The sequence below is a fragment of the Protopterus annectens genome, chromosome 15.part0 (genome assembly GCF_019279795.1).
Source record: "Protopterus annectens isolate FY-2018-M chromosome 15.part0, PAN1.0, whole genome shotgun sequence".
Taxonomy (NCBI): domain Eukaryota; kingdom Metazoa; phylum Chordata; order Ceratodontiformes; family Protopteridae; genus Protopterus; species Protopterus annectens.
The window spans coordinates 301,420,798-301,438,153 of NC_056749.1; the positions used below are offsets into that span (position 1 = coordinate 301,420,798).

General features: G+C 42.4%; 1 protein-coding gene across 2 annotated transcripts in view; it reads right to left on the reverse strand.

Annotated features, from left to right (window-relative positions):
• The window catches only part of LOC122789655 (mRNA decay activator protein ZFP36L2-like), a 115,820-nt gene extending 98,954 nt beyond the window's left edge, over nt 1–16,866 (reverse strand). Inside the window, exon 1 of one of the 2 annotated variants that reach the window (XM_044057067.1) lies at nt 16,692–16,866. In XM_044057067.1, coding sequence (XP_043913002.1) covers nt 16,692–16,715 — 24 coding nt within the window. In that variant the 5' untranslated portion in view covers nt 16,716–16,866. Of the gene's footprint in view, nt 1–16,504; nt 16,658–16,691 lie in introns of those variants that run through there. The other variant, XM_044057069.1, reaches the window with a different exon arrangement.
• Nucleotides 16,867–17,356: the final 490 nt, after the last annotated feature.

The window sequence follows — 17,356 nt, forward strand, 5'->3', positions numbered from 1 at the left end:
TGTTGCATTATCAGCTCTGGTTGCAGAATACACTGAATCAGAATATGGCATTACCCATTTCCAGCACTGAACTAGATCAATGTTGCAAATTTCAGAGGCCAAAAACATCAGCCCCAAGATTTTAACAGTCCTACCAGGCTGTGAGGACAGTAGCTCTGAAAGTAAGCCACCAATGTTAGAGGCACTGACAGAATGCCATAAAACCACCACAACTTCATGAAGGGTGCCAAGATCCCATGAGAACTTGGTGGTAGGTAGCCAATACTTCTCCTGCACAGCTGCTGATGTTCCAGTTAAGTGCCAGCCCTCATCAGAAATAGCAAATTCAAGCACAGATAGCAAAGACTTGACATGCAAGTTGAAACACTAGTCACTTCCACTGTCTGCAAGTTGCTTTTTACCTGGGAATCCTTAAAATGGAAAGCAAAGTCGTTCTATTCCTAGGGGAAGGAAAGTAGTCCTGCAGACTTATGCCACAAGTGTCACTAGAATCCTTTTGTGACAAGGCTGTTCAGTTACATTACCCATTTACTGCCAAGTATCACCGTTACTAATACAGTGTGAAGTTATGCATAAAACAGAGGATAGACTTCCAGCTTGAACCATTTACAATAAAATCACAATTGTTTAGCATTAGCCAACAACTTTTACTTTAGCATTATATCTAGAAAAGTGACCCTACTCTAGCATGTAGAAAGGTTACACTGTTCTATTACTGCCCCCTCTTACTGATGTGGAATAACCCTGACCTTAAGTGGAACCCCCCCCTCCCCAAGAAAAAAGTTCTCCTACAACAAGACACCCACTCCCAAGTCTTATCCTCTAACTTGCCCTTACTCCAATCCTAACTGGTATGCGCAGCCAGACTTTATATCCAAACTTTGGCATTAAAATGGGGTCCACCGAATGCTTGGCATCAGCAAAAGGAAGTCATTACTGCTTACATGAAGTGGTGCTACCCCTTAGAACAGCCATGATGTCCACAAAGCCAGCACCCTCATGTGATCTCACAGAACTTAAATGCACTTCAAGTGTTTGCTCCCACATATTCCCCACAAGGGATATAAAGCAAAAGATGCATCTCTCCTCCCAAACACTAGGTCACCGACAGCCAAACTAACAGACCTTGGCAGTCTGAACACTCGGCCTTCAGGAGGCCACTGCAGCAGCAGGACCCCCCCCCCCCATGACTGCCCTTGCAAGGCAGTTCCAGGGTGAGACGGAGGCATCCTGTCCACTCCTGCACCAACCAGTACACAAGGTCCTGAAGTACAAGGAGGGTCTTGCCCCTCCCCCCCGATCTCAAATATGGCCCAAGTCCTGAACCATAAATTTAAAAATAGTTCAGTGTTTTCAAAGAGCATTGCTAACCCTTTGTAGCAAGTGTTCATTCCCTCTGAACAACAGAGCCAGGCTTATGTTGCAACAGCCTGGCTCTGTTGCCCAGACAGACTGAACACTTGCTACAACTCAGGCAAGCAGGATTCAGATAAAGTCTCAGTAGGGAGGGGGTGCAATTTCTCTAGTGAACACTTTTGGAAAATTACTGATCTTAAGATGCAGCTTCCTGGCAACACCTCAATGAAAATTCCCCTTTGGTTTGGTCAGGAGGGCACCGATGGTAGAAAAGACAGCAGGGAGCCAAGAAATTCCCTGTATAACCTGCTAGGAGCAGAGAAAGGTGCAATCACATTTATCCCTGTAGTACAAGGGCCAATGCCTATACCACAAACCTAAGAAATTCCTTTTGGGGGGCGCAGGGGAAGTTTTGCACTAGGATGAAATTTTAAATAAAGCATTGGTGACAGCACATTGTGGAAATTCGGTGAACAGGGGAGGTTTGGTACTAATGCTAGTTGGGTTAAAACATTTGAAAATTTTGTAAGGGTGTTTTTATAGCCCCCCCCCCCCAAAAAAAACAAAGAGAAAAGCATGCACCCAAGTGGTGAACACAACCACCACAAACACCCCAGTGGCACGCTGGACAGTGCATGCACACTGCAGACTTTACAAAGAGGAGTCTCCATGGTCCCAACCTAGTGACCAACTTCAAAGTTTTGATGGCCTAGGACAGGATCCATATACCAGGTTTCACTTCAAGTATCTATAGCTTTGTGGACCCATCCACAGAACAGTGATCTTGCATGTTGCAGTCTGTCGCTGCAGAGGCCTTCCTCATCAACAGCAAGAATGGACAAGACTGGCATCCTAGTACTAGAACAGTGGTGCTAGAGCCCAGAATTTGACCTTAACCAGACAATGGAAAAGCAGGCTGACAATTTCAACTATAACCATTTAATGGTGGAATGTGAATTCTGTTTATCTTCAGCAAGTGGAGGAAAATCCAGGGCAGCATTAATTTGGAATTAGACAGACTTGCTTGGCAGGGAAACTGCCATGTCAAAACTGGTGTACAAAGTAGATCCTAGTTTGGTAGAAGACTGACAGGGATAATTTATGAAAAATGTGAAAACTCAAAGTTATCTGGTCTTCACTTGAAGTCCAGATTTTTTTTACTAATTAGATACTTTTTTCTCCTTCCTCCAACAAGAGGCAGACTTGCCTTCATCTTGCTTACTGATGGTGGTCAGTTTTGACTGGTGTAAACTACATTAAACAAGGAAATTAAATGACAAGAGGGCCTGCCAATAAAAAGTAGAGAATCCCCTAGAAAAGGCAGTGAGATTTATGTAAAAGGTGATTGTAGCCATTATTTTGGAGACTGTAAGGTGCTTGGGATGCATGTTAACACTTGGGCAGCTGTGATTATGGACCAAATGGAAGCAACTCTTGCTTGCTCCTTTAGCAAAAGCAGTTATTAGGTAGGTACATTTCCTTTTAACACAGAGGACTAAAGCTGTAACATTTAACTGTAGCAAAACTGAGCTAGACATTAAGACTAAGCTTTCACATTTGATTGCTTAGATAGGAATTGTAAAAAACTGAAACTTCAAGAAGCTGCAAAACATAGCAATTCTGTCCAACTATGACAGGTTGGAGACTTTGCAGCAAAGGGTTCAACAAGTGGTGAAAAACTACACAAATCTTAGAACAGTCTTCAGATTATGGGGCAGAGGACAGGGGTCTACACTTGCATAGCAATCTACATTATGTGAACAAAGACCAAATACTAGCCATTTTGTACTTGAGGGTAGCAGTTAATGACTGATCAGGACACCTTCAGCCAGCCTAAAAATTAAAATGTGACCAATGAGCAACTGTACTCTGGTTCAGAAGGGCTAGCCAAGTATGCTGGGTAATAGACCCATATACAAGACTACCAGGCTTATATTAAGCAGCTGCCCATCACTGCCCCCCCCCCCAAAACTCAGTTTCTGGTTCCCAGGCTTGTTAAACCCCTTTTACAGAGGGAAATTTACTAAATCCCCCCCCCAAAAAAGCTCTTGAGTGTGGACCATTGTTTGCATCAGGTATACCATGCGCTGAAGACAGAATTCCAATGCACATTATACTGGCACAAAGGGTTTCTTTTATGATAGACACTAAGGAAATCTGCCCACCTTTCCATGGGATATCAAGATACCACATAAGATAAAACAATTTAAATATGGTTAGAAACTGCACATTACTTTTGTTCCACCTACATGGATATACACCCCCACCCCCAGTACAAACACTGGTGCTTTAGATCTCCAATTCACCAACATAGCTGTAGTGCTTTAGATCTCCAATTCACCAACATAGCTGTAGTGGTAAACGGGACAGTTGGAATGTATATAGTCTACACAACTTTAAAAGACAATGCACCATTCCAATAAAAACAGTAGTCTAGTTTGGGACTCTAGTCCTCCCACCATTGCAGTTTGGCATACTTCAGGCCTGTCACTAGCTCCAATTAAAAATGCAGTCTTGTCATGCTCTTAACTGCACACCTTCATTCACTTGATGTAGGTCCGAGACGAGCATCAGCAACCTGCTTCCCTGATTTACAGCCAAGACTCCAGGGCTTTGCACACTTAGCCAATATTATTTAGTAGTCACTTTACCCAGCAATCGCATCACATTACATACTGCCCACACAGACTTTCTGCTCCACCTATTACAAATACCCACACTTTCCACTCCCGACATTCTGGTACTTTTGAGACAGCACCTGGACTTTTCTTTGTAGCCAAGACTGCCTACATTGGGGGGGAATAAACTGCTAAACCAGTACCACCAATAATAAAAATGGAGTCCTAAAAAAAAAAAAAACCAGTGTAACCAAGAGATCGCAATGACATCAGGAAAGGCATTCTATACAGAGCTAACAGAAATGGTTACTGATCTTAAAAATATGACTGATGTGACATTTATACTTTCAATTTTAGGAGTAATAGAAGTAATAAAGTACCATGTGGAGGCGATAAGGAATTGAACAGAGTTAAGGGAACTACATTGGATAGTTAAATTTACAAGCTGACAATGGGAAGGGTTTCTTTAAAGCCTCTGCTAAAATCTAGCAGTCTTATTGCTACCCATTTCCTCAATTGTTCATACTTAAGGATGATGTTTAAAGTGCCAGTCACCAATTTTGTTTTATTAAAAACTTTTACAGTTTTAAAGTATCCTGCTGTGATTTTGCGACTTAGGTTGGGGTTTTATATTCTGTTTTTACTCCTGGCACACACCTAGGGGATTAGTTTTATTTAGAGAGGTTAAACCCTTCAGGAAGGTACACTGCACGTTTGACTAGCTTGATTAAAAGCACTGGCTTAAAGCAGTGCTCAGTCTCAAGCAGAAGTTACAGTGCAGGTCTTGGTCTGCAACAAACACCTAATTTTCTCTCCCCAGACATGTAATCATATTATGGAGGCAGTTCATAGGTAGGTACTAGGCTATCTGCCCAAGGGCCTACGCAGGTTCCCTGGCTTACGCCACCCAAGAAAGTTATTTTCCTGTGCCACTGACTAGCAGAGACAGAAGTGATCCCCGGGGTGTATTTCTTATTTCCCATCCACTTCTTGAAGAGTGCCAATGAAGAACTTTGCTTGACATAGATGGGTAGCCTGTTTCAGAGTATGGGAAGTCTATGGGATAGGAATCTATCCCTCCAGCAAGTCCTGTTTATTGTGGTGACAAGGTTTAGGTCCCTAGAGCATGTAGCTCGGAGGGATTGGGATTTCTTTAGGTGTAGCATGTCCAACAGCTCTGGGTTTGACATAGCTTTATATGTTAGGCAGAGATCACCTCTGAGTAGGTGATATGCTACGGAGTAAAGCTTGAGTTTGAGGCGGTCACTGTACAGCATTTGAGTCCAGTAATCCCCTTTGTGAGGTACTTGTGGCCTATCCAGCTGCTGCAGATGTCTTGTGAGGTACATTCCAAAAGGTGTGTTGTACTCTATAACGGGTACAATGAGTAGAGGGCAACAATGACCTTTTCCCTGGATGAGAACCCTTTTATTATGTGTGCCACGTAGGACTTCCTGACTACAGTGGTGATGTGACCAAAGGAGAGACTACTGCCCACCTGGGTCCCAAGGTCTCTCATGCATTTGGTGTTAGTAGATTGCTGCCTATGTGGTAGTGCATGGCTACAGAGTTTTTACCAAAGGGGATGACGCCACTTTTTGGCATTGAGCTTGAGGCCATGGCTCTGACACCAGGCATCTGTCTGAGGCCCTTCTGTAGGATGTTCACATCATTTGGGGACTTTACTATGGCTCCTAGTTTGCAGTCATCTGCGAACTTGGCCAGAGGCCTTCTGTGTTTGTATCTACTTCTCTGAAGTACAGGCTAACAGGAGCGGTCCCAGGACGGAACCCTGTGGTACTCCACTTGTCACTGGTTTGAAGTCAGATTTTGAGTCTGCAACTTTTACAGTGTGGTGTCAGTGAGCCAGTTGGCAACCCATCTTGTGATGTAGGGATTTATGCCTAGTTTGAGTTTGGCTATAATTCCAGAATGGGGGATGGCGTTGAAAGTCTTGGCGAGGTAAAGATAGGCTGCATGAACCACTTTACCCTCATGTACGGCTTTGGTGACTGCCTCAAAGAAGTCGATCAGGTGGCATGATCTGCCTTTCACAAACCCGAACTGTGTGGGATCCAGAGTTTGGAGGTTACCAATGTCTTTACGAGTTCCATGGCTTTGCAGACCAGGCTAGTCAGGCTAATAGGTCTAGATCAGTGGTGGCTCCCCCTTTGTGGAGTGGGATAACTGTTGCTGTGTGCCATTCAGTGGGCACAAAGCCTGATGAGAGGCTATTATTGAACACTGTGCTTAAGTGGGGAGCCAGTTCATTCTGAAGTTCATGTAAAATGCAGCCTGGGATGTTATCCGGTCCCATGGATGCTGTGTTTTTGGCTTTAGAGAGTGCAGCTTTCACCTGCGTAGTTGTGATTACAGGGACTCTGCATTCGTCCTGTATAGATATGGACCCTTTAGGGGGTGGGGGGGGGGGGTAAAGTTAACACTGAACCTGCCACGATGTTGGCAATATCAGTTGGTTCTGTAATTTTCATGCTTTTGTGCTGCAACTAAGAGCAGATCTGGGTGTTGCCATTGAGATTGACATAGCTATAGAATGCTTTGTGGTTGTCCTTGGAATTAGTGGCAGTTTTATTTTCGTAGCTAGCTTTGGAGAATCTTATAAGGGATCTCAGCTTCTTACAGAGGCTGACCAGGGAGCTCCTCCACTCATGGGATTTTACTCTTTTGCAACAGTTTCTTCCTTTTGTACAGTTTATGGCAGGGAACCACCAGATTGGCTTCCTTTTTGGAGGATAGCACGATCCATCCTAATATTTTCCAATACATCAAGAAAAGAGTGGGAATCCTGGGGCATGGTGGGGGATCTGTAGCAAGCTACAATTTGGATTGCAGTTTTGCCAAGAGTTAGTTGCAACAGTCTTACCCTACCATGTCACATCATGGTTGAGTGGCCATTGCCCCCATTCCAGTCATAAGCAGGGGGAGCTCGATACTACAGTAAAGGAAAAACCCCAGCAGTTAAAACAATGACAGTAGTCCCCCCAGTAAATCAATAAGCCCCCCCCCGAGGCAATTCAAAGAAAATAAGACTTTATAGAAATAGAATTCAGAAGGCAAAGTAGTCTGCCAAGCAAAGTTATTCCTCAGATTATGCTACAAATACAATTCAGTCCCAAAATGAAGGGAAACCGTGCAACTGTCACTAGACTAAAATATCTATAATGAAGCAAGTTGACAAGGGTGATGGAGATGCTTAATTTCCTAGGATCAGAAGTTACTTTCTCACAAAAGACTGATCAAATAATAGATATACTAGGCCAAAGGGGCTTCAGTCCCAAAATGGAGAAACAGTGCAACTGTCACTAGACTAAAATATCTATAATGAAGCAAGTTGACAAGGGTGATGGAGATGCTCAATTTCCTAGGATCAAGCCTCAACCTAAACATGCCTCAATTTAACAATACCACTTATTTAAGGGGTATAGCTAGTGTATGAAAAGTCAACCATTTACAAAAGTTTCCACTTTTCAGTAATTAGATGGGTGGTAGACCAGGGGTAAATTTACCCCTTCCCTTCTACCGATTCAAGCTGTGCTTGAATAAATGCGGAAGGAATTCGCATGGATGGGAATGCAGAGTTGGAAGGGCAGGGAAGGTTCAGGTCTCTAGATCAGGTGTTGGATTCCCTTTGTTTTTACAAATATGAAACATTCATAAGGGCTGGACCAGAGTATGCCTTACAATGTGACAGGCATACATCACCTCTGACTAGGGGGCACAGAAAGGGTTTTGAGGCAGTCTGTGTAGGATATGTCCATGCCATATATTCTTGTGTGGGGAACTATCTGGACATCCCAACTGTTGCACATGCTTGGTCTGTTATATTAAGGGGACACTTTACTAGTGTTCCATTGTACTCAGCCCTCAGATTAATCTTTAGGGCATGTAAAGCAGATTTCCTTACTACAGTAAACATGGTCAAAGGCCAACTTGCCACCTACATGCATTTCCAAATACCCAACCACAGAGTCTGGTGTCAAAGGATTAAGCTTCTAAGCGTGGTCAACTTTCTAAATGCTATTTTAAAGGTACAGTTTTAGACCAGAACTCTGGCACCAGTTCTTACTCTGTAGGTCTTCCTGAAGAGTGCATCTTCGGGGTAGTTTATAACTGCAATTAGTATGCTAAAATAGTCTGAACTTCACAGGCCTTTACTTCAAGTGGATGCCAAACTGCATCCTCCAGCACACAAGCCCTGGCAGACTGCCACTGACTGGCAGTTTGTAGAGGGACCCCCATCTGAACATCCTTGAGCCAAATGTCAAAGGGGTTTATGCCCAAGTTTATAAGCTTGTCTAAAATGCCATGTAGGGTACCATGCCAAAATTTTTGGCAATAATGTAGGCAGTATGAAGGTTTGCTTTTTATTCCTTCAGTGACCTTCTCAAAGACCTCCCTTTAATTAGGTATAACCAGCCCTTGACATCCAGATTGGTTGGATCCAATGGGTGAAAATCCATGTAGGTGTATGGATTTTTCCATAGCCTTGCATCTGAAATTAGACTGACTAGTTCTCAGGTCCACGTATGGACTGCCCTTGTGCCGAGGAATAGCTGCAGTCCTTCACTCACTATTTAAAGAGGTTTTCTTTTTTTTTTGGGGGGGGGGGGTAAAGCCAGTGCCAGTTTTAAACTTTACCATTAAAATTGGCTATTTCCCCAGCTCAACACAGATAATGCAATGAACTGTGTAAATGGAGCCACGTACTGGCTTTGAGATTTCAAATGAAAAATGCCTTGCGACTGTCCCAAGTTTTTCGGCAAGTTATTCCAGGTTGGTTTAGCAATTCTTAAAATTGGGGCAAACAATTTTAGCAAACAAAAGCCTAAAGATGTGCAGACCATCCTTTGGAAAGTACAAGGTATGTAACTTAGAGACGGGGGGGGTTCAGAAAAAAGTTACTAGGTTTAGTTCCTTCCCTTTTCAGATGGGGGTGGTTACAAGGTTATCGCCAATGATAACAGCTGATAAACTTAGCACTTGTCACATGTTGTGGAAATTTTCTTTTGGTAGATTTTTTAACTTAAATTGTTGAACCACCCAATTTCCAATTAGATCCAGAATAGTTCATTACGGTCTTTTCCTTGTGGGAGATGCAGTGTGTGCCATAGAATCAGAAATCTAATACTATGGTCAAAGGGCACAGCAAGGTGTGTCGGTCATGTGGTGTATACATTCTGGGTGTGATGGGATAGATGGTATATTGGTCAGACCAAAAGAATTTTACATTTGTTGACTGGGCTAGTCCATTTTCAGTGGAGGCCCAAGGAGAAAATCTAAAAAAAAACCACACAAACACACAATATCATTTATGAGATTTACAAATACTTATTTTGTTGCATTTCAGTAAACAGGAATCATGGTACATTTCAGCTATGGTTAGCCATTCAAAAAAATTTCCCAATAAAAATGTTGTATAAGAGAATACTTTGTATTTAGAGTGACTAGACAGTGTAGTTAGAGCATAAATCTAGACAGTAGTTTGAGAGAAAAAAAATCTATAATTGAATATATAGTAGCTTATAAGTAGTCTGGGATAAGCAGAGCTAAGTTTAATCAGATGGATAAATGCCTAGTCAGGTTTAGTACAGGGGCACAACCAGTGTGTAGTAAGGTAGAGTTTGTCTACTTTTGAAGAGTGATGGAGAGGGAAGAGGAAAGGTTACCAGGGAGAAGATTCCAAGTTTTTCCAACAGCATTAGAGAAGAGATTCACCAGCCTTGTTAGGTTTAGAGGTATGTAGAAGATTTTGTGAGGAACGTAGTGATTTCAGATTTGTATATGGAGTGATGAGGGTAGATAGAATAGGAGTAATGAATGGTTTAGAGAGAGTTTTATGGGCAATGGTTAGTTGATTGAATTTAATCACATTTTGTACTTAAAGCCATCCTAGCTGCTTTATATTTATGCAGTGGTGGGTTCCATAAGGGTTTCCTGTCTTAGCTGCTTTATATTTATGCAGTGGTGGGTTCCATAAGGGTTTCCTGTTGCAAATCTAGCGATGTTATTGTAGAAGTTTCCAGTTTGCCGAGGTTATTTTTTGAAAAGTTAGTAAAAATAGGTGAGGCATAGAGGAGAGGAGAGATTAGATGAGTGTGAGCTATGGTTGTTCTAGCTGTGGGGGAAAGGTAAGGTTTAATCCTATAGAGGGAGCAAAGTTTTTATTGTAAGAAGTCAAGATTAGCATTTTGGAACATTTAGGAAATATTAGAAGGGGTAATATAGGCTTCAGTCCAGTGGCAGAATATTTTACTGAAGCCCATTCAGGAAATGGATTCCTTTTTTTGGTGCATTAGCCCAACGATCTGGCAGTTGTGGTATTCGCCAAGTAGAATCAGTTGGAGAATACTTTCATTTGAAATTTTGAAACTTTGGTCCCACGTGGATTAAATCAGGTGGTGTTAAATTTTAAGAAAATATGTAAGAAATTTAATTGACATTATATTTTCTCATGACTGAGGGATGTATAATGTGCACTGGTCACTTTGGATGTATAGTGAAGTTTTGAAACAATTGTTAAACTGTTTAATTTAGGATATTTAAGCTTTAGAATTTGATATGTTAATATCCCTTGAAGGTGAAATGCCAAGGTACCAGGATTAAAGCTGTTTGGTACTCAAATCTGTGTATGCTTCTTGGATACTGCGCACACGAGACAGATTCGTCTGAACGAGTTTCTTGGTCACAAGACATTTGGTGCAAACTCTGAATTGGCCAGGCATCCTTATATATTGGATGCAAAACACAGTATGCCCACCTCTGACAAGCATCCGCACTGACATGCCCATTAAAAATACTATAGCATTAGGACCTATAGCATTAGGACTGAAAAAAAGTACACCAGAGTCAGAACATTAGACAAAACACCAATCAGCATGTGAAACTCCCAGACTGAATTTGCAGTTTCCCATCCAGTCATCCAAATTACAATCATCAGTGACGGTGGTGGTGGTGCTGCAGTAGAGTTGTCCAGTTAGATTCTCAGCTAGAGCATGTGTGGAGGCATATGTGAATGGGGTGTGCCTTCGTTGAAGGTTGTGCATCAGGGCTGGTAACCCAGTATGTAAAAATCCACTACCAATAATTAGCGGACCGGAGTTCCGCAATGCCCTTACTTTAGGTTGGTGACAAAAAGCCTTTACCACTGCAGAGATGTGGCAGTCAAAGGAAAGGCTGCTGTCAACCTGTGGGCCCAAATCTCTACAACATTAACACCCTAAGCACACAGTAGTGAACCTGTAGGGATGTCACCCTTGCCAAACAGAATGATGCAATTTTTTGCATAGAGTTTTAGCCCAAGACTTTGGCACCAGATGTTTGTCTTTTGCAAGTCCCTTAAGATGTTGACATCCTTTGGGGACTGACTTCACCCAGTTTGCAGTCAGCAGCAAACTTTCAGCCGTAGGCTTTTTTTGTTTTAGCCTGTATACCTGGGAAATAGATTCCCAATAGGGCCCAGCACTAGTCTCTGTGGAAGTTGGTGGAGCTAGTCACCTACTTTAACTGTCCAGTGAGCCAGTCTGCAACCCACTCATGGGTCATCTCCAGCAGAGATATTTTATCAATGATGCCCTAGTGGGGAATAGCATCAAAGGCCTTGGCCAGGTATAGATGGCTCATCAGGCTTGTGGTCTGGTTCCCAGGGACAATGGAGGTGCCTCCTTTACATGAGGACAGTTACAAGTACCCAGCAGTGCAGCTAGTTCCTGCTTCAAGCCATTTTAGAACACAGCCTGGAATATCTGGTCCCATAGAGGCTGTGTTTTTGGCTTTGGAGAGCACGTTCATGACCTGTTCCTTGAAGCTAGGTGGACAGCAGGTGGTTGGGATGATGTGAAAGGGATGGGGGGACAAATTGCAATATTACCAGCTTAACAGGGACTGGCTGTCTTACATTTAAAGTTACTAAAAATCTTATCCTAAGGAGGAGACACTGGAGTGCAGCATCCCCATCTTCAAGGGACACTACAATATCAGCATGCTCATCTACATGGTGCAGGAGCAGAACCCACAGCCTCCTGTACCAAAGGCAAATATATAATCTGCTGTGTTAACACTGCAGAGTCATTGCCAACACATAATTTAGCTTGCTGGATGAAGACAAGTCTACCACAGCAAATCACATGTTCACTCATTGGCAATGGAATTTGTCATGTTGCCAGCCTGGCACACAACCTTCCACAGAAGGTACACATGCAGATACTCACGCGTAGGGCCAATTTAGAGTGTCCAACCCACCTACAGCATGTCTTTGGGATGTGGGAGGAAGTCAGAGCACCCGGAGGAAACCCACACGACCACAAGGACATGCAGACTCCTCACAGAAGGCACCCAAGCAGAGGATTTAACTGGAGAACCTCTTGCTGTGAGGCAGCAATGCTAACTGCTGCACCACTGAAGCCGAAAAGTCTATGGATTGAACAGCTGTGTACATCTTCCAGTCAGTTATTGGCATGCTGACCATCAGGTACTCCCCCCACCCGTGTCTAGTGAGAAACACGCAAAGCTGCACAAAACTCGACGGAGTTACCACACCTCAATATAAAACCAGATTATCCCTGAAAAAGGAACACTTTCTCCAATACAACTGCAGTGAACACCCATTTCACCTAGCTGCAGCTGACATAGAACAAGACACCTAGAAGAGTTAAAGCTCAGCCACCAAAAAGTAGATCATTCACAAATAAGTGTGCACCCATAACACCTTATCTTGTAGATAAAAAAAGGGGTAATTGGGAGAACTAAACTCCAGACCATAGAAATGGACAAACTCAAAACACTTTCCTTAGACTAGTCTACAAGGGTTCCACCTGCACAGGAAATATGGATTCCTAACAAAGACGTCCACCAATAGTGCAAATACAAAGGATGATACCACACAGATGCCATCAGTTAGTAGACAAATGTCCACCTGGCAGAGTAAGTGGATGTATAAACCCATGGCACTCAGTCTAGGGTGATTCTCAGGTATATCACCCAAGCTACCCAGGACAGCACAAATGCCATCTTACTCCCCACTAGAAAGTGCATAAACCCAGTGCAATTAACCTGAAAAAAGAAAAAAGTAAAAACAGGACTTACTCCTGCAAGACAACTAAAATGCAATGTCATTCCCATTAAATATCTTTGTGCAGCATGATCATAGAAGTTGATCTTTCACATTCACTTAAAATTTGCAAGGTCAATTAAAGTCAGACCTTTTCATACAAGACACTGAACAGAGAACTTTGAGGGAACAATGTCTGCCTTGCTTAGATACAAGGAGGCCTCTGCCACCACTAAAGCAGTTACTTCAAGTTTTATTACCATTAGGAAAGCTTATAGACTAACAAGGTAACTAGTTAGCAATCTTCTCATATATGGAGTCCCTATGATGACCAGTTTTAAACTTCAACAGTACTAACAAAAGTTAGATTCTCTTGCAAACCTTACCAGACCCACCACTGTTTAGCACTAAAACAAAAAAAGCTCAAGCTCCTTCACTACCCATCTTCTATTTGGTTCACCTTAACCCGTCCCTATCCACCTAATCAGCAGTTAGACCCCTACTCCAATACTAGCTTCCAAATCATCCCCTTTGGTCAAATAAACCACTTACCATCTACAAGCCACAAAGGGCTGCTGGTCATCAGTTATTCCAATAATGTAGAAATAACTTATTACTAAAAAAACTTAATCTGTTGCTCATCTGGGACATAGCTTCTAAGTATTGTGTTTTGGCTGACTGGCCATTTCATGCAGGAATGGGCATGGCATGAATGACTGACTGGCCCAATGCCTGTGATTAGGTACGCAAATGGATTGGCAAATATGCATGGCATTGCCAGTGACATCGTGCATGCATTGATTATAGAAGTTCGCTTCCTCACACCACACCACACCCCCCTGCAAAAGCAAGGGAAAACAGCAAGGCAAGGATGCACATTCCAGAAACTCCCCTGTCACTACTTACTTTGCAAAAGCAAGTGGAAAACAGCAACAAGGATGCACATCACCGGTACTGCCCTTCCGCTACTCACATTTATACCAGTGTTCACCCTTGAAAGTACTGGGTAACAAGGCAACTTTAAAAGTCAGATTGGGCTTAAACAGTACTCTATTACAAACTGGCAAGTATGCCTTTTTACTGTCAAATAACCCATCTTAGAAATTGAATTTAAATACAAACAAGGTATAGCTCCTGAACTCCATACAAATGGTTTCTGAATGCCCAATTCCACATGCATGTACTTCAAGATGAATATTCATGCAGATGACAGCCACGTCATATTGGGTATTCATCAGTACAGATGGATGTCAACCAGCTGGGACAAGGTTTGGGCAGTGTTTGCTACTGCACAGCTGGTGAGCCAATACACTAGAACATTGCCCATACATTGCCCATTCATCACCTTCTTATTATCTCCCTTTAAAGTATTAAACCATCCCCCCCAATACCTCACTTTATAAGGTGCTGTATTAGTGTAGTACCTTGTATGCAGTTCTGTGCTGAAGTGGGCATGTCCATAATGACTGACAGGGGAACAGCCATTAATGCCATCTTCAGTGCAAGATGGAGACACTGCACAGAAATATTCATACTGTCATACACATGAATATTTAGTAGTTTAACCGCATCAGGAAATCTCAGGGAGAAGGTGTGGTTAGGGAAAACTTGCTACTGTGCATCCTACAAGGTACTTCACTAATACAAAGCCCTTTACTGTATTTAAGCTAAGCTTCTAATTAGCACAGCCAAATTGCTATTCCATCACTTCTTTAGGCTTTGCCCAGTTAAGGATCGCCACAGCAAATCACCTGTCCACTCATGATTGGCAGTGGAGTTTCAGTGCAGAGTTGCCAGCCCGGCACCCAACCTTCCACAGAAGGCACACTCACACCCTAGAGCCAATTTAGAGTGTCCAATCCACCTACAGCATGCCTTTGGGATGTGGGAGGAAACTGGAGCACTACTTCTCTATTAACACAAAACTTGTTCATCTCCTCAAATACCTTACTCTATTGTATTAAATTCTACCCATCTTACGCATTACTCTTCCGTCTGTAAAGGCTCAAAACAAGTCTTGAAATCTAACGTTTTCAAATATCAATATAAAAGTCTTATAGTGAACCATGCTATGTATTCAATAAAACAATCATAAAATTTGTTATTGTAAATATTGATTACATTAAGATACCTTGGAGCTTTTCCCCCTGGGCCTCAACTGAAATAGGGCATCTGTGCCCAGTTGGACCTTCCTGGTAAACTAGGCAAATAAAACTAAAGCAGCATGACAGTCAGACACTAGATCTTTTAGATGAGATCTTGGAACTGTGGTCCTCAGGCCAATACCATATTACATGCACTGCAATTAAGACTCTAACAGCTGTGTTTAGGACAATGTCATTAAATGTCTTCCTCCCTAGTTGCTATCAGCTATGTCCTCCTCAAACTTTTGCTCTAGCCTTAGAGCCCCCTGTCAAATTGACATCTATGGTTCAGGACAGCACATGAGGGAGGAAAAGGGAAACTTTCTTTTGAGTTTAAGAACTGGGGGGGGGGGGGGGGCACAAAACAGAAGCAAGTAGGTTGTCCTAGTAGTACCCTCCATAAAGGCATAATTGGATTTTTTCCACCAGCCTTGAGTGTTAGAGATGCCAGTGACATACATCACCAGTAAACTTCACATCCCATGCAAGTTGCACAGCAACCTGCCTATTACAGCACTGCTCCATCACATACCATACATCAGGTCCCACAAAATAACTCAGAATGTGGAAAGTGATAGCTGTTAACTGACCCTTTACACCACAAAAAAAAAAAAAAAAAAAAAAAAAAAAAAAAAAAAAACACACTAAACAAAATGGGCCCAAACAAAGATCCACCCCACCACAGCAGAAAGCATAAGAAATATCAAATGCTGTGCAACCAAAAAAACAACATTTATGAAAGCATTCTACATATAGACTATAAAACAAAGCTCAGTGGGGGCTAAACAAATTTTCTACAGTGCACAGGAAAAGAAAAGCTGCAGACTTGCATACAATTTGACCCTTTTAGCTTAGCAAAACAGCCTACATTCATGAGGTGTGCGGGGGGGGGGGGGGGGGGGCATGCATTGACAAAAAAATGGTTAAGGAACCAAGTACTCAAATTAACATTGTCCGCTCCTAAAACAAAAAAAAAGTGTGTACATAGTTTGACATCTACGGAAATAAATTTATACCAAAAGCAGCTCGGAGCACACTAAGGTTTTCTATTAGAACAGTACCTCGCGTTTAGTTCTGTTAGGTGCTGTTCTAATAGCAAACCCACAATAAAATGAAGTCTAAACAGTAAACACTGCAACTGGCGCAGTTTTTAACGCCTCCACGTTAAATAAGAACAATAAACCCAGACCATGCTCCCCTACATACCAAAATACAGCCCGCTCGAGTAAACAAAGCCTAGGAATCATTGCTAAAAAGGAAACGAGTTGGGAAAAGAAAAATAGGGCTACTAATTCGGCTAATATCACAAACATACCCACCTCACGGCTAAAATATCACAAACATACTCCCTCACGCCAAAACGCATTTTTAAATGACACACACTGCACTCAAGTGTCACTTTACTAGGCGCAATCTATTTAAGCATCGAAAAACATAGCCGGTTCCTACGTGAAATTACTAAAAACTTACACCCGTCTGCAAACTTTTATCGTATTCCTTACTCACTTGCCATAAATCCCACGAATCCATCGCTACGATTTTCTAACCACCACTGAATAACCACGTGTTTACCTCTCCTCTTGTAATTTTAATGCCCTTTTAAAAATCAGAGTAAACTACCGCAGGTATGTTCAACCATCTCTAATGGTTCAAACCCCTCAGCCTACCAACGCAGTTGGGAGGTGGGACAAGAGGGAGTTTTATCCTAGCCCGAAAAATTCAAACCCGCCAATCCCTGCTGTGTGATGTGGAAAGCATCTTCCTGAAGCTGAGATGGCGCTAATCTGGGAGGGGGTATTGCGAGGGTCTGTCCGACTAGCAGAAGTGTATCCCTGTAAGGTAAACAAGAGGGTGGCAAGTACAAGCTATTGAAGTCACCGCTAAATGTCTTAATGCTTCTTTGCATGCTGTGATTTACTCACATGTTTTATATGCATTTTTATTTATTTACTTATTTGTTGACCAGGATACAAGTTAGAATTATTATCCTAGGGGGACCATTTTCAGGTTTAGCCGGAGAGTCGCAAATAAACAAAAGAGCATAATGTGTGCGGACGCGGTAATTACTAAATATTGATGCAAATGTGTAGCTAGGCATACTCGCTGTACCCCAGCGATTAAGTACATTTTTTTCTCAGCATTACTCAGAAACCTTTAATTTCTAACAGCTT